Consider the following 21,519-nt stretch of genomic DNA (forward strand, 5'->3'; position numbering starts at 1 on the left):
ATTGCTAGAAGGCCAAAGCTAGCGAGATCCTTGCTTGGAAATTGTATCCCTCCGGCCGATGATTATGTAGCCTAGTCACTTCTAGTTTTTTTTTCGGGCATTGTTGTTCTATTTCGCTATGAAGCGGGAGAGAGTGGTTCTCATAGTTTACGAAAGATTCAAGAGCCAGAGGTAGGGGTGCTGAACGGCACTATCGACATATAGATGACAGAGCAAGGAAGGGTTAGCAGAAGTTATTCACTACGGTACTTGATTCATTCAGTCTAGAACATTGTGGGTCTCCTTGAATCTTATCGTAAAGTGCAAGTCTCCTACTGTAGTTCAACAAATGCGCCACAGACGACCGTGGCTAAACGGTCATCATGAGGTTCAAAAAAGGGATCCGCCGTAGCACTGGTGATCGGAATTCAATCCAAGGGGGTAGGCTGATCGCCATTTAGCCACGGCGCCTTGCACGGGTACGTCACATGAAATTAGGAAGGATCAGCCTAAGAAGAAAAAGAAGAATGTAATTCAAGGGGTAAGGCGTACGCGGAGGACGTAGTGCAGCTACGTAGCTGTACGAGTACCCCGGGTTGGACCGTTGGTCCCTGCGGTTGATTCTGCAAGACATGCAGGGCTTGGAACTTGAGTAAAGTCTATCGTGTCGGGGGATTATCCGCGGAATGTTCAATGTTCCTCCTTACATTTCAATACTTCTTGCGAGCCTCAACAATTCTATCTCTAGCGTTTTCTGGAAATCGGGGTTTGTTCTCATTGTGATGCGCATGTGCTCACATGGTATAACGGTATCTTGTTATCATTATATAAAGCGCTGGTTCCAGCATTGTAAAGCTCTTAGGCACCACCAAGTCCTGTCTTCTGTTTCCACAGTCTAAGGTTCTTTACATGTTCCTCACATTCCTTATTTTCGTCGGATCCACTAAACTTCTTTTTACCTGCACTCCATCTCTCTCGATTATGGCGTCTCCGTGGACAGACTCTGATTTTGAGCTACAATCCCAGCCTGCGGACTAGATGGACAGTGGCTTGATGCATGAGCAAACTCTATCTCAGCACGGATCGCCGCCGGTCACAGCTGGGTACCAAGGCCAAGCTTCTTCGAACTCTTCGCATGGTTCTTTAATATCCGAGGCATCGGAATGGTCCAGCCACAATGCATTGAACATCCCGCATGGGCACATCGCTCCACTTCACACACACCAGGGCATAGATGGGGACCTATTCAAGCACCAGCACGTGGCAGCGCATGATGCCTTGCAGGCTACTCTCGGCTCTAGAACGAGTATGCACTCCTCTCGCGATAGCTTTGCCGGCCTACTACCAATCGATACACCTCACATCAATGTTGAAGCGGATCGGGAGGCACCAGTCTCTCATTCATGCCAAGGGGCAAAAGGCTCGTAAGCCACTGTACATTACAATCTTAATAATTTCCTGGCTAACATTCCTTCAAATTCCCAGAACGAACACACCCGGTCCCTTCCGATGCGATTGGAAAAACTGCACCTATAGTGGCAGTTTTTCCGTCCACTCGTCGCTTTGGCGACATATCAAATCTAAGCATCTCTCCCGCGATGCGCTCAAGTGTCCTTGGTGTGAAAAAAAGTATGGTTTTGGGCGCGATGATAAACTTCGGGCACATATGTTGACTGTTCACCATGGGCATGTACACGCAAGGTGATCGGCGTGGTGACGGCTAGGGCTGAGAGATATGATGATCGATTTGACGGATTGAGTTTGGTTCTTTTGAGTTCCCTTTTTGATCGTATAGAAAGGTTAGGTTGTCTATGGCGTTTTATTGGATACTGGTGTTGATATAGACTGGGACTGACTATACACCTGGTTTTGGTTTGATTATTTGCTATTTTGTTCTTGTTATTCACGACGGCGTTTCTTAGATTAGAAGCTGGTTAAATTAGATGGATTCAGTCAGAATACAGAGTTCTTTCCATGTTGTGAGACTAACTTGCTTTGCCCAAGTAGGACAACAAACTAATTAGTATAACCAAGCTAATGAGTAGTCTGGCTTGCTAGTAGATTGCTATCTTCCTGTTGAATCATTGTCATTTCAACGTGTTAAGCACATCATTGCTAACAATATCTTCTTAGTTGACTGATTTAATATTTTTAAATATAAATAGGCTGGCCATACTGAAGCCCCTTCCTTGCGGGGATGCATCGGAATGTGATCCAAGATGGTGGGAGTCCCACCGAGTCGACAGGTGTGGCATACAAGGCTGAATTGGTATCAGCTGTTCGCAGACGAGGCATCTTTACTTATCTCCATCCTCGATAATATGAGTAACCATATCCATATTGACCGATATCACGTATTTCCTAGACACATCCCAGCCCTGGAATGACGTAGCCGTTCCTGTCCACATCGGGCTTAGACTAAACAAACCCCGCTAACAATCTGGTCAGCATATTACCAAAAGAAGAGAATGGAGAGAAGGAAGTGAAATAACGACACAGAGCTCGGCCAGGATGACTATCTCGCAGGAGCTCGCCTCATGGTTCTCTCCATCATACATTGAACTAGCACCCGTTCCTCGAGTCGACGATATAGCCCCGTCAGACCCAAAGTTGGTATTCCCCACCAACAATGGAAAGCCAACTATCATAGCCTTTCTCCGACACTGCGGGTGTCCAGGTTCGTTACCATAGAAAAGTATTATTCAAGTATTCATAGTTGGGACTAATCATCACATTTTACTACCTGCAGTCGCAGAAGCAACCTTCCTTGCGATGCGTACTGCAGCTACTCACCACCCCGACATCAATTTCATCGCCGTATCTCATAGTGACCAGCCATCCACAGAGAAATGGCTGAATGCCCTTGGGGGCGCAGACTCTGTCACCGTAGTTGTCGATGCGGAGCGTCAGATCTACGCAAAATGGGGACTTGGAGTTGTTTCTTGGGGCCATGTTCTTAGTCCGGCAGGCATGGTAAATGTCTGGAAGCTAGGCAGAGAACAGGGCATTTGGAATAGGCCTACGGAGAGTGGAAGCAGATGGCAGTCTAGTGGGTATTGGGCTGTTGATCAGGGGGGCTTCGTGCGGTGGGGAGGTCCTGCATGTAGAGCTGATGATGTGATGAATGTTGCTGAAGCTGTGAAGGGTCTGGAGAAGCCCCGGGCGAGGCTCTAAAGACTGTGGTCGTTCATAAGAAGGGAGAGATTGATGCAGATGAATCAGTAGTTAATAACAGCACAAATATCGATTACTCAGGATCAAAGATGGCATGAAAATAATACTGGTTTTGTGGGGTGGTGATAACTAACAAAGCTGTAACCTTGATTTTCTTCCAGGACTATCCACTGATTTGTGTAGGTTCATTCAGACTGATGTCCAGCTTCATTTCTGTAGATCTCAAAGTCTGAGTATATGTAGGATACTCGAAGTTGACAAGAGAAGAGCAACCCTGGTGAACGCCGCCTCAGTGTCAGGGGATTCTTGAGGCACAAGGGGATCTAAGCGCCCAGAGTGCTAAATCGGTTTGGTCAATACATGATATTTGGAAATTCTAGACTGACAGGTACTCTGTCCACGCCAGTTCATCATATTGCGACAGATCGATATAATTTCTAGACAAACACCATATATCCATCATGCTTCAGCATAGTATATATCCCCTGTATATTGCCATTACTCCAAAAATGCAAATCAGTCCTCATGCCCGCATATGCTTCAAAATCATCTTCAACCGCCTGACAGCGGGTCCATCATTCTCATCTCCCTCCCGCGCCTCCGTTCCCCTCTCTTCAATTTCAGCCTTGGCCGCTTCCAGCGCAGGCCGTAGATAGCCCCAGACTTCGTCATGGTACCGCTCATGCACGGTAACCCAGTCCTGCGCACCCGGGAGGTATTCAATAACCGAGTCGCGAAGAGTCGTAGCAGACACAGAACTTGCATCAGCACTCTCAGAAAACCCAGACGGATCGTTCTGCTGAAGGAAAGTGTCTATATCCGGGACAAGACTAAAACTTGACAGTCCCGGCTGTTGATGTTGGGAACTTGGGTTTGTAGAATCGCCAATCTGCCGCCGAAACGAGTCGAGCATTTTGATCTCTTCGGCTGTCAGTGGCGCCGGTGTCGCAGCCGGATCGAGATCGAGATCAAGCCCTACATCCTCCGGGCCCCCAAAGTCCGCATCAAATGATGTATCAGCGAGCAAGGAGACCACTGCCGCGCCGTCGCTGGGTTGCGGCTCGTACGTATTCGTCTGTGACCCAGGATGATCTGCGCGCTCCCAGGCACTGGTATAGTCCAGTTGCATCGGGTCATGTGCGCGCTGTTTGCCCTTCCAATTCCCCGTTTCGCCTTGTAGATCTGCCAGACTGGTATCCCGGTGCGCATCCCCTCGTACGCTGTCGAGCGACACACCCGTCTCATCCGTGTACGCGCCCAATCGCTGAAACGCCTCCTCCGACAGCGCCGGGATCTCAAATCCCCCGCTCGTCGAGCTCGTCGTCTCGCTGCGAAACGACTCTGCCGTGCCAGGTCCGGTATACCCAGCTCCAGATCCAGCCCCAGCTCCCGACCCTCGCGCAGCAATATCCCGACTAACAAGGCCCTCCGAACCCGCCGATGCGAGTGTCGCTGACCCGCTAGCTTTCCCCTGCGTCGCGCCAGCCAACGTCCTCGCCGCATCTGAGGACGAGCTCGCGCCGTGCATCGCGCTGCGGGCTAAACCAGCCGCCGAACTCTGGATGCGACTCGCCAGTGACGGCGTGCCATTGTCACTCGTCGTGGAGGGGTGACTCGGCGCATTTGCGTCTGTCTTTGTGGTCGGGCGTTCGTCGTGGTTGGGATTGGGGCGGCGGGCAGAGTCGCGGGTACCCCGCATGTTCTCCGGGTCGTCGGGCATGGCTGGTGCTTTCTGGCGGTGTGGTAGGTGTGCCTGATGGTGAAGGATTGAGGGTGATGGGAATTTTCAGGCGGGTTTAGTACGGGTTGAGGGTTGCTTCGATGGGTGTATGTGGTTCATGGCTTGAGTTGGGAAGGGCTGGTGGTTGAGAGGAGAGGGTTCGGTTGGAAGGAACCCTGGGGCCGGACGAAGTAGGAAGGGGAGCATGTGAAGGGATCAGTGGAATGGGTAGGGCTGAGATTGGTATAGGAGAGATTTCGATGCGAGGAGACTTTGTTGTTGGTTAGTAGGTGGTTTGGAATTGCTGAAGACAAGGATCTTTGAATGGTTTATATGCTTCCTAAGATGGATTTCAAGATGTGTATAGCCATAGGTCCTAGAGCTCTCGTGTCGAGTATGAGGTGGGATATATCGACAGCACTGTATATCGCGGGAGACCCCATCGGAGGATTATCTCCTCTCTGGATAGATATTCACGACCTCGGCTAGGCATGCATTCATTCAGGAGTATGTTCAAGCTTCTGCAAGGGTCCTGATAGGCTCAATGCTTGATTTTCGTGGCTATTTTACTTGAACCCCGACAGGATGACGACAGAGGCTGAGATCCGATGGTATCAGCTGCAGCTGGCCAGGGCAGGGATGTTGCCGTCTACAGCGAAGATAGATATGATTATACGGCCTATAGATGTATTTGAATCAAATCAATTGATTCATTTCTTTAACTATAGTGCCCATTAGCTACCGGATTGGTGCTAACCGCCAGGAACCAAGGCGTCGGAGTGGTCTGTCTGCTTCGGGCCATGTTACAGTGATCCGCCAGTGTTGATGTCAGCATTTAACGGTCCGTTTGGAGGAGTAGGAATTTTCCTGGGCGAATGAGACTGTCGACCCTTGTCATCCTGCCCGAGATTTTCTGGAGGGGAGATTTTCACAAGTGAAATAGTCCAAACGAGGGAGAGTAGTGAGAAAGAGACAGAGAAAGAGAGAGACTTTTGTTTGCCAGTGGTCGAGGTCTGGTCAGTAGCCAACTGGTCGTCGTCCCCCACCAAATCACCAAATCACCAAATCACCGCCTCTCGCTCTCGTCACCTTTTCCTTTCCAAATCCACCACCATCGAAACCCAACCACCACCACCCACTACTTCACCCAATACCAATACCAACACTTCCTTCTTGTATGCCAAAAAAACTTTTCTTTTCTTTCTCTTATCTGCGTCCTCCTCCTTTCTTCTGTCTTTCTCCCAGGTCTCTTCCATCCTAACCTTGGCAATCTTCCTCGTCCAGGTCTTCCTATGATCCCCTCTCAAGCTCTTCGGTGGATCCACTCATAACAACCGGGTCGTTTGCTCCTCTTTTCACTCCTCCTCCACTCACTCTTTCCTCCCCCCCCCAACCCATCCTATCCTGGTCCATCTGCGTTGTCCACCCACGCCCCAGGACGGTCGTTCATCCTAGCTTCGAAAGTTCATCCGTGTGGGCTGTTTCTTGCCCTACCTTCTCTCTCTCTCTCTCTCCCCCCCCCCCGCTTCCTCTCCTCTCCCCCCCTCCCCCTCCCTCGCGACCTCTCGTCATCGGTCTCGAGCCCCTCGAGCCCCCATCGACCGATCAACTGTGACCGACTTTCGACTGTCACCTTGTCCCCGTTAATTTTCAGCTTCCTGTCGCGCAGTCGTCGTTTGTCCGACCGGTTCCGCGTTGTCGTCAATCTCCCGAATCGGCCTCCAGAATCTTTGCATCATCTCCGATAGAGCTCTGGGAGTCTGCAAAAAGTCATTCTCCCCCAACACCGATTTCTTTCTCGTCTCCCCGACCTGCATCCCTCTGCGACTCAGGGCGACCCTAGAACGAAAAGATGGTAGACAGAGATCCAGGCACACCCACCTGGAAGTTCACACAGTGAGTCGCCGCCGGAAATGGAGCTGCGATCCCCATGTCTTTGTGACCATTTTGCACCGGAGTTTATCCTGGAGCGAAAAACCTTGAGTGGACGAGGTTCTAACCGATATTGCTCTATCCAGATGCTTCGGCGATAAAGGTGATGTAGAGGATATCACAGAAGGTACAGGCCAAAAAGCTCCATCAACCCACCCGGCGGAACGGTTAGACTAACGCAAGCTTGTCGACAGCTGATATCATCTCAACCGTTGAATTCGATCACACCGGTAATTACTTGGCTACGGGAGACAAGGGCGGTCGTGTGGTTTTGTTTGAGCGGAACGAGACGGTAGGTTCCTGCTTTTTTTCCCTCTCCTCCTCGGCTCTGATACACCCTCGAGTCTTCCGGTGGCCAAAGCTCCCATGCTAAATGATTTGCATCACCACAGAAAAAAACCTGCGAGTATAAGTTCCATACCGAGTTCCAATCGCATGAGCCAGAATTCGACTACCTCAAATCGTTAGAGATCGAAGAGAAGATCAACAAGATAAAATGGTGTCGACGACAGAATGCTTCACACTTTCTCCTCTCCACAAACGACAAGACCATAAAGCTTTGGAAGGTATTCGACAAGTCTCTCAAAGTGGTGGCGGAGAACAACTTGTCGAATGAGATGACTCCGGCTGGTGCCGTCGGCGGTGGCATTCCACGGGCACCAAGAGGAACTTTCAAGGACGCCGCAGCTCTCAAGATGCCTCGCCTGACACATCATGACACCGTCGTTGCCGCTGTCCCCCGCAGAACGTACGCCAACGCCCACGCATATCATATCAACAGCATCTCCGTCAACAGTGATGGCGAGACCTTTATCAGCAGTGACGATCTCCGGGTCAACCTGTGGAACCTCAACATCCAAGACCAGAGCTTCAACATTGTGGATATCAAACCTGCCAACATGGAGGAACTCACCGAAGTCATTACAGCAGCCGAGTTTCACCCGGTCAGCTGTAACTGGTTCATGTACGCCAGCTCCAAGGGAACTATCAAGCTGGCTGATATGCGCCAGCGGGCTCTCTGCGATGAGCATGCTAAGTGTGAGTTGGAAACAACCTGCCAATCCCCATGCTTACCTTGATCCCCTCCCTCATCCAGTTGCCATTGTGTACTCATTCACTTTTTTTTTTTTGAATAGTGTTTGAACAAGAAGAGGATGCTTCTTCGCGGTCATTCTTTTCTGAGATTATTTCCTCCATCTCCGACGTTCGATTCTCACACGACGGCCGGTACATCGTGTCGAGGGACTACCTGACTGTGAAGATTTGGGATGTCAACATGGAACGCCAACCGGTGAAGACAATTCCCATCCACGAACATCTCCGGCCACGCCTCTGCGATACGTATGAGAATGACAGCATCTTTGACAAATTCGAGGTGGTCTTCTCTGGCGATGCCGAGAATGTGATGACTGGCAGCTATAACAACAACTTCATGATCTACCCGACAGAAGAGCAGAAGGAGACGGAGATTGTGTTGCAGGCAGACAAGTCAGCCTTCAAGGCCAAGAAGGTCGGCGTACCGACTCCGATGAGCAAGGGTGCTGGAAAGAAGGCCGGCTCCAGGTCCGGTAGCCCTGCTGGTCCTGGCAGCCGGATGAAGAAGGAGACCGATGCCGATCAGATCGACTTCAACAAGAAGATCTTGCACATGAGCTGGCATCCCTTCGAGGATAGCATTGCAATTGCGGCTACAAACAACGTAAGTGATCTCTGGACTGCGATTCCCTTCTCTTGCATGACCTTGATGCTGTTTACTGACTGCGATCCACCGGGTTATAGCTCTTTGTCTTTTCCGCTCTGTAGACGGCACAGAGCCGCTCATTACGCTAAGACTCCCATACATGTTCTTCACGGACAAGTGCATCTTGGCGATGGGATCGGGTGGCTGGTGGAAGGACTGATGGAACTGAGGGGGAAAGCAAAACGAAAGAAAAAAGACGCAAGCAACAAAAATGCAAGCAAAAATAATGGCCATAGCAGCACGCCCAGATTCCATAATCTCAGGACTTTCCGTTCACCCGCCTCCTCTTGTTTCTTTATCCAAAGAGGGCCCATCATTTCCCGAGTGTCCGCAGCAGGACCCCCTACCCTCCTACGCCCAGTTTTGTTCTCTTTTGACCGTCTCCTCCCCTCTTCCACCGCCATAATTTCCTCTCTTGGTTTGTATGCAATTTTTTATTAGGTATTCCACCGGCGTTGTACGGAGGCGCTTCATGATAGAGAATGTTAAGCCTGCTTGAGGCGTGTTTCATGATGGCTTTTCCTTGACTGCTGGGTGTGTTTGTGTGGGCAGAGGGCACGGATGGAGCGATTCATGTCTCTTCATGATACCTTTTTCTATGAATGAGCTCTTAATATGCTTCTCTTTGCAAGTATCCTTCTAAGTACTCTAGTCCATCCCAATCCCCAGACCTTCTTTCTATCCAGGGACTTGCGATCACCCACCAGCCCAAAGCACCACCAACATCGACGCGAATGCCCCCGTTTCTGCCGGGATTTTTCTGCCGGTCTTTGTGGGCGATGACGAAGGCGGACGGAATCATATATTCGCACAATACGAGCTGTTACCAGTTCCTTACCCTGTACCCGGTACCATTTCCCAGAATACTGTATCAAATTGTTCAATACAGCCGGACAAACAACGGCCCGAGACTGTAGACGCCTAACCGCAGTTGGCCTAGCGGGAGTCGGTCAGGAAAGCCTCCACTGGAGAAGCCCGCGATCGGTCGCGCGCACTCTCTTGTCCCTAGATCTTGTCGTCGTCATCGCAGTTATTCCCGGTTGTCTCTCTCAAGTATACCTCTCCTCTATTGTGCCAGAGCGGTGGGTCATGCTGTGACCCCAGCGCGTTCTGAGTGTTACCTCCCAAGCGAGCGAGAGGAGCGAAAGCCAGACCCCAGAGCAACAGCTGGAGCTCACACCTGCGCCAGACGTTTCTATTTCACCCCTCGACATACCCTCTTTTCGCCCGATATATACCCATATACTTCCTTGATCTTACCTGTGTGTGCAGATCAAAGTTCATGAGCCGATCATGAATTCTGGGAACGATTCCTGGCACTCCTCGGCCGGTGGGCCTCCGTCGCACCCTGGCATGGATCAGATGAATCAACAGCGGCCCATGGGGTCGTTTAGGTATGGGACGATATATTTCGGATTGATAGGTTCCAATGTCAGGTGCTAATATTAGATTCTTTGACTTTTAGTCAAAATCCCCCTCAGCAAGGCCCGGCGTCGCAACCCTCGGGGCCTGTTCTCCCTCCTCCATCCGGTTAGCAAATCCTCAACACAATCTTTTTTGAAAATCACTGCACTCGGCCTGAGTGTTGAATAGTTTGGCCTGGCAAGATGCAAATACTAACCTTGTTGCGCTCTCCACAGGGCCCTACCACCCCGGTGGTCAAGCCGGTCACTCTCTCCCCGGCCTAGCGGAATTGAACCAGAGCCACGGGGCTCCCCACCAACCTCCTGCGTACGGACAGCACCCGGCGGGTTCGACTCATGGCGCCGGCCACTCTCTTCCCGGCATTGGCCAAGCCATGTCGCATGCTTCACCACAGTCTCTGAACCGGGAGCGAGAGCGGGACTCCCGAGAGCGCGAGATTCTCGAGCGCCAGCGCCAGGAGGAGATGGCGCACCGCGAACGCGAACAGATGGAGCGCCAGCAAATGGAGCGCCAGCAAATGGAACGCCAGCAAATGGAACGCCAGCAAATGGAACGCCAGCAAATGGAACGCCAGCAAATGGAACGCCAACGCGAGCACCACCCGGTTCAGAGCCACACGGGCTCGATCCCCCTCCACCAGCCCGTCGCCTCCAAAGTTCCCAACTCTATTCACGGCCCGAACGGTCTTTTGTCGAATCTCGGCACGAACCCGCCCAATGGCCCGCAGGCTAACGTGCAAGCTTCCGGTGGACCGGGGGCTCTTTTCGGTGGACCTCAGATGCCGCACGGCGAGGGTACTCCGAGATCGTATATGCAACACCCGACAGGTCCTCCTATGATGGGATATAATGGACAGGGGCAGCAGATCCCCGGGAATGTTGCGGCCCTGGCTCAGGGCCAACAGCCGATTCTTAACGTAAGTGGCCCAATCGGGTTCTCACCGCACATGCCATGGGCTCACGTACCGTTGGTGGAACAGGATGCCCTCAGCTATTTGGATCAGGTGAAGGTGCGATTCGTAGACCAGCCCGATGTGTATAATCGGTTCTTGGATATAATGAAGGACTTCAAGAGTCAAGCGTGAGTTGCCTGATTTTTTTCCCTTTTTGGGTAGTCAATGCCGGGGTGGTTGCCTGAGAGAGAGACTAACAGTGAGGCAACAGCATCGATACCCCAGGTGTAATCCAGAGGGTTTCCACATTGTTCAATGGCCACCCTGCCCTTATCCAAGGCTTCAACACCTTCCTGCCTCCAGGCTACCGCATCGAATGCGGTACCGAAGACAATCCAGATGCGATCCGTGTGACCACCCCCTCCGGGACAAACACCCTGAGCATGCCCCGAGCGGGCCGCCCGCTTGATGCCGCTAATGAGCTTGGCCCTTCTGGAGGTTTGGGTCCTCATCCTCGCTCTGATTACTACGAACAGTCTCGCCCTGGTTGGCAGCAGACTCAGCAGCAACAGCAGCCAGGTCACCAGCAAGGCGCACCGGGTTCATATTCTCCCGGCTCGCGCTTGATAGGTCCTTCTGGCTTGTACCAACAGGAAGGGCAGGCCCCTCCACAAGATCATCACTTTGCGTATCAAAGCCAGGAAGCTCAGGGTGCTTCGGCGCTTTCTCATCCGCAGGATCACCGTGGTGTGGCCCAGCTGCAAGGTGCGGCATCGGCAGCATCTGGCTTGGGAAGACCGTCTATGCTCCCAGTTTCTGGAGCCGGCTCGAATCAGTCTATGAGCAGTTTGGCCGGTGTCGGTGGTATGCTCCAGGGTGGACACACGGATCTGAACAAACGAGGTCCTGTCGAATTCAACCACGCAATCAGCTACGTGAACAAGATTAAGGTTTGTCTACCTCACTTCTCCCAGTTCACCCAATCCACCCTTTTTACTGACAATCCCTGTTCCACAGAATCGTTTCTCGTCTGCACCTGAGATTTACAAGCAATTCCTTGAGATCCTGCAGACTTACCAGCGCGAGTCAAAGCCAATCCAAGACGTTTACGCTCAGGTCACTCAACTTTTCAACACTGCTCCGGACCTCTTGGAGGACTTTAAGCAATTCTTGCCTGAATCTGCAGCCCACGCCAAGCAACAGGCACAAGCACGCATGGCTGAAGAGGCAGTCCCTACGTCTAACCTCCGTGGGGAGCCCGTGGGCTTACCTTCTTCGACTCCGAACCGCGACGTGAAGATGCCACCTCTCGGGCAGTTCAACGTCAAGGACTCTGGGAAGGAAAACAAGAAGCGACGAGGTGGCCCTGGCGTTGGTCTCTCGTCTGTCTCTGGCCCCTCTGGCGTTGATGCGGCTCGCATGCCCGAGGCTCGAGGCGGTCCTCCTGCAGGCTCTTTCACCAACGGCAACAAGGTACGTTTACTTCTTTCTTTAGATGTTGGTGTAGACATGGCCGGCACGAGTGGTGCTTTTGCGAGTGTTCTCTCACCTGCATCTCTGTTTCCCACATCGTGATCTGATTACTGACGACTGGTTACAGCGGCCTAAGCACTACCATGGAAAGTCTTCTGGAGCTGACATTCCCAACGTCTCTCCAACTCTGATCCCTGCTCTTCCTGAACCGGTGCCGCCAAGTGTCATGACAACGCCTAGTCAGGAAGAGATTGCCTTTTTCGACCGTGTCAAGAAGTTCATTGCCAACAAGCAGATCTTCAGTGACTTCTTGAAGCTGTGCAATTTGTACACGAATGACCTGATCGATCGTTTCGTTCTGGTCAAGCGGGCGGAGGGATTCATCGGCTCCAACGCCGAGCTCATGAGCTGGTTCAAGCGGTTCATGAATGTGGAAGAGCCTGAGGACAAGACCATTGACCCGAAGCCTCAGACCGAGGCTGGCGTGGTCAATCTGGCACACTGCCGGTCCCTGGGACCCAGCTATCGTCTGCTGCCTAAGCGCGAGCGGCAGAAGCCGTGCAGTGGTCGTGATCAGCTCTGCCATGATGTCCTGAACGATGAGTGGGCCTCACATCCGACCTGGGCTTCAGAGGACTCTGGTTTCGTTGCCCACAGAAAGAACCAGTTTGAAGATGCTCTGCACCGCATTGAGGAGGATCGTCATGACTACGATCACCACATTGAGGCCTGCACACGCACTATCCAGCTCATTGAGCCGATCTGCCAGCAATTCTTGCACATGTCGGAAGCTGAGCGGGCGAACTTCAAGTTGCCTCCTGGTCTGGGTGGTCAGAGTGAGGCTATCTACCAGCGGGTAATCAAGAAGGTCTATGACCGCCAGCGTGGTGAGAAGATCATCCGCGACATGTTCGACCGTCCTTGTCAGGTTCTCCCTATCGTCCTCTACCGTCTCAAGCAAAAACTTGAAGAGTGGAAGGCGTGCCAGCGTGAATGGGACAAGGTCTGGCGCGAGCAGATGCAGCGTGCCTACTGGCGTAGTCTGGACCACCAGGCCATTGCCACCCGCTCGACTGATAAGAAGCTCTTCATCGCAAAGAACATTCAGTCAGATCTGCAGGCCAAGCTGGAGGAGACACAAAGTAGGCGCAAGAGCGGCCTGAAGCCACCCAAGTACCAGATGGAGATGAAGTTCAAGGATCTGGACGTCTTGCTGGATACCGCCCATCTGCTCTGCCTGTTCATTGATCGGAGTACCTCTGGCTTTGGTGCGGACCCGGCTCGTCTGATCAGCTTTGTCAAGGACTTTATTCCGATCTTCTTTGGACTAGACCGCGAGGCCTTCCACGAGTACATGGACGAGTTGATGCTCAGCGCGACTCCTGCTGAGGAGTTGGAAGATCACTTTGGTGCTGACGATACCTCGATGGCTAGCCGTAAGGCTCCCAACACGCAGAAGCTGGATCTCTTGCGTGAGACTCTTGAACAGAAGCTAGGGAAGAGCAATGGTCTAGTTCAGGAGGATGGCGTCGCTCCTAATGCTGCTGCTGTACCTGCACCCGCGCCTGTGACTACCCAGCTCGCTACTCCTGACGTGCGGGCTACTTCTACGGCCATCTCCGAGCCGGAGGACAACTTTGATGTTGCTGAGCTGAAGTGGATGGAGCACCCTGGCCAGGGCAACTTCAATCTCGAGCGCGAGTACACGCTGAACGAGAAGTACAAGAAGACCGAGCACCAGATGTACTGCAACTTGAATCTATTGTGCCTTCTCCGTACCTTTGAGATTATGTACTCTCGGCTGCTGCGCATCAAGGAGCAGGAAGAAGGGGCTCACGAGCAGGTCCGCCGTGGCCTTCTGCCAAAACCTGCTCATGAGTTGTGCTTGATTGACCGCTTCCCTGGTGACTTCTTCTACGATGTTGATCCCAAGGCCAACCTGTACAAGCAGATTGTGCGCATGTGCGAGGAAGTTATTCGCGGGGATATCGACACGGTCCACCTGGAAGAGACCCTGCGTCGCTTCTACATGCAGGGTGGATACCTGCTGTACAACTTGGAGCGCATCCTCTCGTCGATTAGCAAGTTTGTGGCGTCCATTTTCACTGGTGATGCGAAGGATCGCAGCTCAGATATCGCGAACTTGTTCTTCAAGGAGCGCGAGAAGAATGAGACTACTCATCACCAGGAGATGCAGTACCGCAAGCAGGTGGAGAGGATGATCAAGGAGGGCGATATGTATCGTGTTACCTACGTGAGTATCTATCTGTTTTGAGGGTGGGTGTTCCTGTGCTAATCGAGTCTTTACAGTTCCCATCCGACCGCCACGTCACCGTTCAGGTTATGACCACCGAAGACGCCACCCTGGACAGCGACGAACTCAGCTCCGAGGCCCGCTGGTCCTACTACGTGACAGCCTACTCCATGCGCGACCCCACCGAAGGCGTCCCCTACTCCGACATGCGCATGCCCTTCCTCAAGCGTAACCTTCCCAGCAAACTGGACGAGGACGAAGAGTACGACCGATTCTACCGTCGCCTGCAGCACTTCGATGGTCTGATCATTCGCATCTGCGCCAACAACTACACCATCCTCTACCAACCCCCCAGCCACGATTGGTTCTGGCGCTCGACCGCGCCCGTCCACGACAAGGACGCAGACGCCGAGGCCATCAAGGCCAAGGAAGAGGAGCAGAGCAAGGAGAAAGCTGCTTCGCGTGAAAAGCGCCATGATCGCTTCATCGAGAAGTTTGTTAATAACCCCAACTGGGCGCGCGGTCTGAGCAAGGATAAAGTCGATGAGTCGAATCAGCGGTTCCGCTCTTGGTTGAATGGGACTCTTGAAACAGAGGATTCTGCGCCTGCCGAGGCACCGGAGTCCGCTGCCACTGCTGCTCCCACTACCGATACCCATGAGGATGTCCAGCAGACCACCGAGCAGGCTGATACCGATATGGCGGACGCCGAGCCCGAGACCGCGGCTGCGGCTGTTGAGGCGTAAGGTGTATGTATGTATGTAACTTGAAGAGAATGGTGGGAGGTCTGATGAGGGTTTTGTGATTGTGTTGGTATGGGGGCACAGGATGAATATGCATTTTCTTTTGGATTTTTTGCCGGACTGCTTGATAACGCGAGAAGGGAATGGCGTCTTTTCTTTTGATTTTTGATTCACACGAGGAAATTGATGAGTTTACACGGATGTCTCTTCTCCTTTTCTTTTCCTTTTTTCTACTTCTACTTTCTTCTACTACTTTTTTATTGTGATTTGTGGTCTTTTTTCTTTCTTTCTCACTTAGCCGTGATGTATTCTATTGGGATTTGTTTATTATTCAGATGATTCTTTTTTTCTCTCCTAGTTGATTCGGATGGGATTGCCTAATTTGGTGTTCTTAGGGTAGCTCTGGTGTAGAGGTTTCTGTAGGCTTTGCCTCTGGCCCTGGCCTCCGACAGTCACCGATGAAGGCCGATGAATGTCCGTTGGACAAGTACTCTATTGTTCCCCGCCATCCATGCTTTTTCGGGTATTTTGTCTGGGGAAGAAGGTTGTTTCTTCGTGGCTAATGAGGGGTTCTTCATTTGTCAGGGGTTGGTTGGTTTTGGCCTGGAACTGGCTGGGCAGTGGATAGATTCATGACCTGTGCTTTTTTCTGGTAGTCATATACATACGAACCACGATGTCAACCTCTTTGTTGTAGTGTTGTTGTTTTCCTTGTATTCTATGTAATGTATGGCTAATGGGAATCTGCCTGGACTAGATGGAGTACAGAGTAGAATTGTTCCTCTGAGGCGCAACGAAGCGGGTTTAGTATACCCGGCCAGACCAGGTCTTTTTGCATAGGGACATTGGAAGACACTACTACATCCCATCTTTGTCGTTATGAGATAGAATTGAAAAGATAGTACATTTCTATTGAGATAAATGGAAAATGATTGGATAATCAGCCTCTAATAACAGTCGAGATCAACTTCCAAGGTTACGATGTGTATCTATCTCAACAGAATAGATACCCTCGGCATCTAGATAAAAAGGTAGAACTATAGACCAGACCATACAATAAATAGTACAGTAATACCTCCGTGCGGCCGAGCCCCAGTAACCGAAACAGTCCGAGACAGCAGCCAAATGGATCCAGTCAAGACTCAAAATGGAGCCTAACCCACGGGCCGAGTGGAGACCCAGCAAAGCGATCACCCTGCGATCTGGTCTGGGCATGGGCGAAACTCGGTGATTTGAAGATTCCCATATTACCGCGAGAGCGGCCCCAAACCCTGGCCTTTAGTTGTAGATCTTACTTGCTATAGCCTTATCTCGGATCTGGCGGTGATCTTGATCGGCTGGGGAGTCGCCGAGTGGCAATTCGCGGGGGATGATGGTCGGAGCATGTAGGCGTTTTGGGAGAGAGACCAGAGGTGGAAGTCCGGGGGATTTGCGAGAAAATACCGGGGTCGCCGAGGGAATGCCGACCTGACGTCAAGATGAAGTTGAAGTTGCACTAGACCGGATCCGGGGAGGGGGGTTCTTTTTGGGAAGATATTATTCTGATTGATAGTTAGGGGGTGGGAATGGAATCAATTGGGTATAGGAGAGGAGAATTGAGAAGAGATTGTATTTGTCAATCTATCTAGCAAGTGTATATATCCATTGTAAGTTATAGTGGTTGTATAGTACTAGATCGGTAGCTAAGACACAGGAACCCCGCGGAAGAAAGTGCATTCAGCGTGCCACTCGTGGACGTGCCAGGGCTTCCCTTCTTCCGGTATTATTCTTTTCCTCATCTTCTCTTGGCTTGGGCCTGGTGGATCATTTGTCATACCAATCCTCCTTTTCTTTTGGGTGCTGCCCGTGGGGTTGGTTCGACCTTATTTAACGTCTCGTCATCCTTCCCTCAGAGAGAGCTCTGGCCACATTTTTCTCTCTTCCGGACCTTTTCCCCTCCACAGCTGTTCTTGACTCTTCACTCTCTCTCCCCCAAGGTTCTTGTTTCTTTCTTGTTTTCTTTTTCGAATTGCATACCCTCACACATACAGCATGGCTGCCTCTGCCTTGCTTAAGAGCCGAGTTCGCCGGCCCTCGTACCTCAATAAGCTGGCCAAGGCTGAGGATCTCATTGATCTGTTCCCTCATGGCTCGTACATCGGCTGGTCCGGTTTCACGGGCGTGGGCTATCCCAAGTACGTGTTTTGTATTTGTGTTCTACATTCTTCGCGTTGAATTGTCTCAGTTTGTTATGACATGAAGCATCGACTGATCCGCCATGTCACCGTAGGATGGTTCCCACCGCGCTCGCAGACCATGTCGAGAAGAACAACCTGCAAGGCCAACTCAAATATACCCTCTTCGTGGGTGCCTCATCCGGCGCAGAGACGGAGAATCGCTGGGCTCGCTTGAACATGATTGAGCGCCGTAGCCCGCACCAGGTCGGAAAGGAAATCGCCAGGGGTATCAATAATGGCCAGATTAAGTTCTTCGATAAGCATCTGAGCATGTTTCCCTCGGATTTGGTCTATGTAAGTATGAGTGGATGGATATGTTTTCTTGCGGGCTCGGGGGTTCCCGCCACGGAGAGCGGAAAGTTGGGAATGATCGGCGCTAACCGTTTTCCCTTTTCGATCGGGATAGGGCTACTATACTCTGAATAAGCCCAACAACAAGATTGATGTGGCCGTTATCGAGGCTTCTGCCATTACAGAGAATGGTGGAATTATTCCCGGTGCTTCGGTCGGTGCCTCACCCGAGTTGGTCCAGATGGCCGACAAGGTCATCATCGAGGTGAACACGTCCAGTCCCTCGTTCGAGGGTCTGCACGATATTGTGGGCTCTGATCTCCCTCCCGGTCGCAAACCGTACCTGATCATGGCACCCGAAGACCGCATTGGAACTACCTACATCCCCGTCGACCCCGAGAAGGTTGTCGCCATCGTTGAATCCAACTACCCCGACCAGACCCAGCCCAACGCCCCCGAAGACGCCGGCTCCCAGGCCATCGCCTCTAACCTGATCGAATTCCTCAAGCACGAGGTCAAGCACGGTCGTCTGCCTAAGAACCTGCTCCCCATCCAGTCCGGTATTGGCAACATCGCCAACGCCGTTGTCGGCGGTCTCAGCAAGGGCGGCGCCGACTTCAGCAACCTGAAGGTCTGGACCGAGGTGCTGCAGGACTCCTTCCTGGACCTTTTCGACAGCGGCAACCTGGACTTTGCAACCGCCACCTCGATCCGCTTCTCGCCCGACGGTTTCAAGCGCTTCTACGACAACTGGGAGCGGTACGCAGGCAAACTCCTCCTCCGCTCGCAGCAGGTCTCCAACTCGCCCGAGATCATCCGCCGCCTGGGCGTCATCGGCATGAACACCCCTGTCGAAGTCGACATCTACGCCCACGCCAACAGCACCTGCGTCATGGGCTCGCGCATGCTGAACGGACTCGGCGGTTCGGCTGATTTCCTCCGCAACTCCAAGTATAGCATCATGCATACCCCGTCCACACGGCCCAGCAAGGTGGATCCCACCGGTGTCAGCTGCATCGTTCCCTTCGCCACGCACATTGACCAGACAGAGCACGATCTAGATGTGGTCGTTACTGAGCAGGGTCTGGCGGATGTGCGCGGCTTGTCGCCGCGGGAGCGTGCCCGCGTTATCATCAAGCAGTGCGCTCACCCTGATTACCAGCCCATTCTGACGGATTATCTGGATCGGGCGGAGTTTGAGTGCTTAAAGAAGGGTATGGGTCATGAGCCTCATCTGTTGTTCCAGGCGTTTAAGATGCACCAGAATTTGCAGGAGAAGGGTACTATGAAGATTACTTCGTGGGAGTAAAAGCTTGCAGCAGCTGGCTGAGGTGTGAGAATACCGGGCTTGGTTTGAGTGATTTTATTGCGAAATATGAGGATTGGGTTGGGTGTTTGGAGTTGTTGTACATATCATTAGCATTTTTATCTACGAAGAGATCAATTTATCTACAATATCCATATTATCTGCGATTACATGCTTATTTGAATCTCCATATTCCTATTATTAGATATAATTAGGGATCGCCAGTTATACTTGCTGCATTCTTATTACTATTTAACATGGCATGGCCTATTGGAACCTCAATAGAGCACTGATTAGACAGTGCGTATGTAATGATAGGGAATGCTACCGTCGGATTGGATAATTAAAAGAATATCATCCCTAAATTCACGTAGATCGATTCGTTAACGACTTCAATCGACCAAGTGCAACACAAATCTGAAAAAATACACCAAAACTCCCAAGCTATCATAACGAGCATACAAAAATGCCGTCCTTAAAAAGAAAAGCCAGCACAAAATCGTATGTAACATCAAATTCCTTCCTTTCTCTCTCCTCCAACACACATCAAGTCATCTCACGACGAGGGCGGGTTGTACGATCCACCAGTGAATCTGCCAAATGTCAGCAACAATCTTTACAAAGGACTCCGACGATCCCAAGAAAGAAATACGTACTTGTTCCACAGAGATCCAAATAATCCAGTCTGCGAGTCCCCAGACTGACGACGTGCCCAGCCGTGGTCCACGTTATAGGACTTTACATCCTGGAGTCCGGCGAAGAGACCTCTTCCAGCCGTGGCTTGCTATATGACATTATCAGTATGTCTTTGTCGGGAATAAATGCTTAAGAGGTCGATGGGAATACTTACGCGATGCGCCTCTTTATCGCGAACCCAGTAATCAGCCCCGAAATCATTCTGCAGGCGGGCGGTTTGGGAGGTCTTGGATGCGGAGCCCATGGTTTGAGGTGGAAGTTGTGCAAGATGGATGGATAGATAGAGAATGTGTGGTTTTTTGTAGTAAGTCTTGTTTGAATGGATAGTAAATGTTTTTGTTGATGAATGAAGAAGACATCAACCCGTCACCCAACTATCCTTATATACCACACACGCCTACGGCTCTGCGAAAATCTCACGGAATCTGACAACATACGAACCACGTACAAGGTCATGGCGCATGGTATGGCAAGATTTACTTTGAACATGGTACCACGCATCTCACCGGCCGAAGGGGCCAAAATCTGAGTCCCGAGTAATAGCCCTCGACTCACACGACCAAATAACCTATAGGTCGCAACCAGTAATAGCGCGTGTATTAGGCCGATTCACTCTGTTGGTGACATGATATCTCGCCCGAGCGATCGGGTCCAGGGACGGCGGTGTCATACACCTCAGGAAGTACTACGTGAGCTGCGCTGTGGTAGACTCGCGCACACTTGACAGGGTGTAGAAGTCATGACGTCGAGCGGGTGGTATAGTTGCGGCCGAACCGAACCGAACCACGCGGGAGTAGATATTCCGAGAATATATCGCTGGAGGGTGTAGGTTTGCTTCGGAAGTGGCCGAGAGGGAGGCGCAGGGGTAGAGATTGCTTTCCTTTTTAGCGAGTCGTTTTCGTGGTTTGTTTTTGGGGGTAGTGATTTGTTGGTTTTGGTTGGGATTTTTGTCGGGTGGCATGATCGGGATTCGGGCCGTGTTTGGTCAATCGGGAATAGTTTGTGGTGTGGTATGATGTCCGGTAGAGATTGGATTGTAGGGGGATTTAGGAGAAGTAGGATTGATCTTGTTAGTGTTAGATTGTGAGCGGTTTGGATTTGTGAGATTGGAGTCGTGAGTTTGGCTGTACGAGAATCTATTTGGAGAATCGGAATACCTTCAACGACTCTTTGCAGATGTTGTGCGACAACGTGACACGGTAGCTCTGGTCATTGTCTCACAGAGATGACTGTTATCTTCCCGGTAGTTCACGTCACCATAGATTCCAGTTGCTCTTGGAGTGCTAAATCACAACTGAGGGCACAAACAAAGAGATTCAAGGTCCTAAGAAAATTTACAAGAACATCTTTATGGCAGAATCATAATCACTTCTGGCTTTATTTAAGCAGCCTTGGTCTGCTCCCACTCTACAACAAAGGTCTGATATCTTACCGTTACAGTAGTTTTCGAAATCAGTTAACACGCCACACTCTTACGACTTCAGTCCCGGAAAATAAATCCAAAATACGCTAACCCATTTAGTTTACCGCTCTTTAGTTTCGGCAAAACCCTGAGTGTAACGGCCTTTCATCAAATGATGAGTCATCGTAATCATACCGTAATGTTTCACGGAACCACGTAGAACCTTCGTGGGATTGTGGCGATCTAGCATGATCGTCAAGCCTACGCCTTCACCC

General features: G+C 51.3%; 6 protein-coding genes across 6 annotated transcripts; 4 read left to right on the top strand and 2 right to left on the bottom strand.

Annotated features, from left to right (window-relative positions):
- Positions 1–2,490: 2,490 nt before the first annotated feature.
- N7458_003818 (uncharacterized protein) lies at positions 2,491–3,153 on the top strand (the record flags this gene model as incomplete). Its single annotated transcript, XM_056907200.1, has 2 exons — positions 2,491–2,656; positions 2,729–3,153. 2 exons carry the CDS (start codon positions 2,491–2,493, stop codon positions 3,151–3,153), a joined length of 591 nt encoding a protein of 196 aa, XP_056767927.1.
- Positions 3,154–3,676: 523 nt separating this feature from the next.
- N7458_003819 (uncharacterized protein) lies at positions 3,677–4,873 on the bottom strand (the record flags this gene model as incomplete). Its single annotated transcript, XM_056907201.1, has 1 exon — positions 3,677–4,873. One exon carries the CDS (start codon positions 4,871–4,873, stop codon positions 3,677–3,679), a length of 1,197 nt encoding a protein of 398 aa, XP_056767928.1.
- A 1,852-nt stretch (positions 4,874–6,725) lies between these two features.
- Positions 6,726–8,608, top strand: N7458_003820 (protein phosphatase 2A regulatory subunit CDC55; the record flags this gene model as incomplete). The annotated part of the gene is made up of 6 exons (XM_056907202.1): positions 6,726–6,769; positions 6,892–6,932; positions 7,000–7,097; positions 7,198–7,843; positions 7,942–8,504; positions 8,585–8,608. The coding sequence occupies 6 exons, from the start codon at positions 6,726–6,728 to the stop codon at positions 8,606–8,608; spliced, it is 1,416 nt and encodes a 471-aa protein (XP_056767929.1).
- Positions 8,609–9,839: 1,231 nt separating this feature from the next.
- N7458_003821 (transcriptional regulator SIN3) lies at positions 9,840–15,336 on the top strand (the record flags this gene model as incomplete). The annotated part of the gene is made up of 8 exons (XM_056907203.1): positions 9,840–9,940; positions 10,012–10,076; positions 10,187–10,887; positions 10,951–11,051; positions 11,135–11,813; positions 11,881–12,336; positions 12,464–14,590; positions 14,647–15,336. The coding sequence occupies 8 exons, from the start codon at positions 9,840–9,842 to the stop codon at positions 15,334–15,336; spliced, it is 4,920 nt and encodes a 1,639-aa protein (XP_056767930.1).
- Positions 15,337–17,364: 2,028 nt separating this feature from the next.
- coaT (acetyl-CoA hydrolase ACH1) lies at positions 17,365–19,149 on the top strand (the record flags this gene model as incomplete). The annotated part of the gene is made up of 3 exons (XM_056907204.1): positions 17,365–17,507; positions 17,603–17,843; positions 17,956–19,149. 3 exons carry the CDS (start codon positions 17,365–17,367, stop codon positions 19,147–19,149), a joined length of 1,578 nt encoding a protein of 525 aa, XP_056767931.1.
- Positions 19,150–19,702: 553 nt separating this feature from the next.
- On the bottom strand, positions 19,703–20,086 carry N7458_003823 (uncharacterized protein; the record flags this gene model as incomplete). The annotated part of the gene is made up of 3 exons (XM_056907205.1): positions 19,703–19,739; positions 19,803–19,930; positions 19,997–20,086. 3 exons carry the CDS (start codon positions 20,084–20,086, stop codon positions 19,703–19,705), a joined length of 255 nt encoding a protein of 84 aa, XP_056767932.1.
- Positions 20,087–21,519: the final 1,433 nt, after the last annotated feature.

The sequence above is a fragment of the Penicillium daleae genome (genome assembly GCF_028827525.1).
Source record: "Penicillium daleae strain IBT 16125 chromosome Unknown utg000004l_segment0_segment0, whole genome shotgun sequence".
NCBI classification, from domain to species: Eukaryota; Fungi; Ascomycota; class Eurotiomycetes; order Eurotiales; family Aspergillaceae; genus Penicillium; species Penicillium daleae.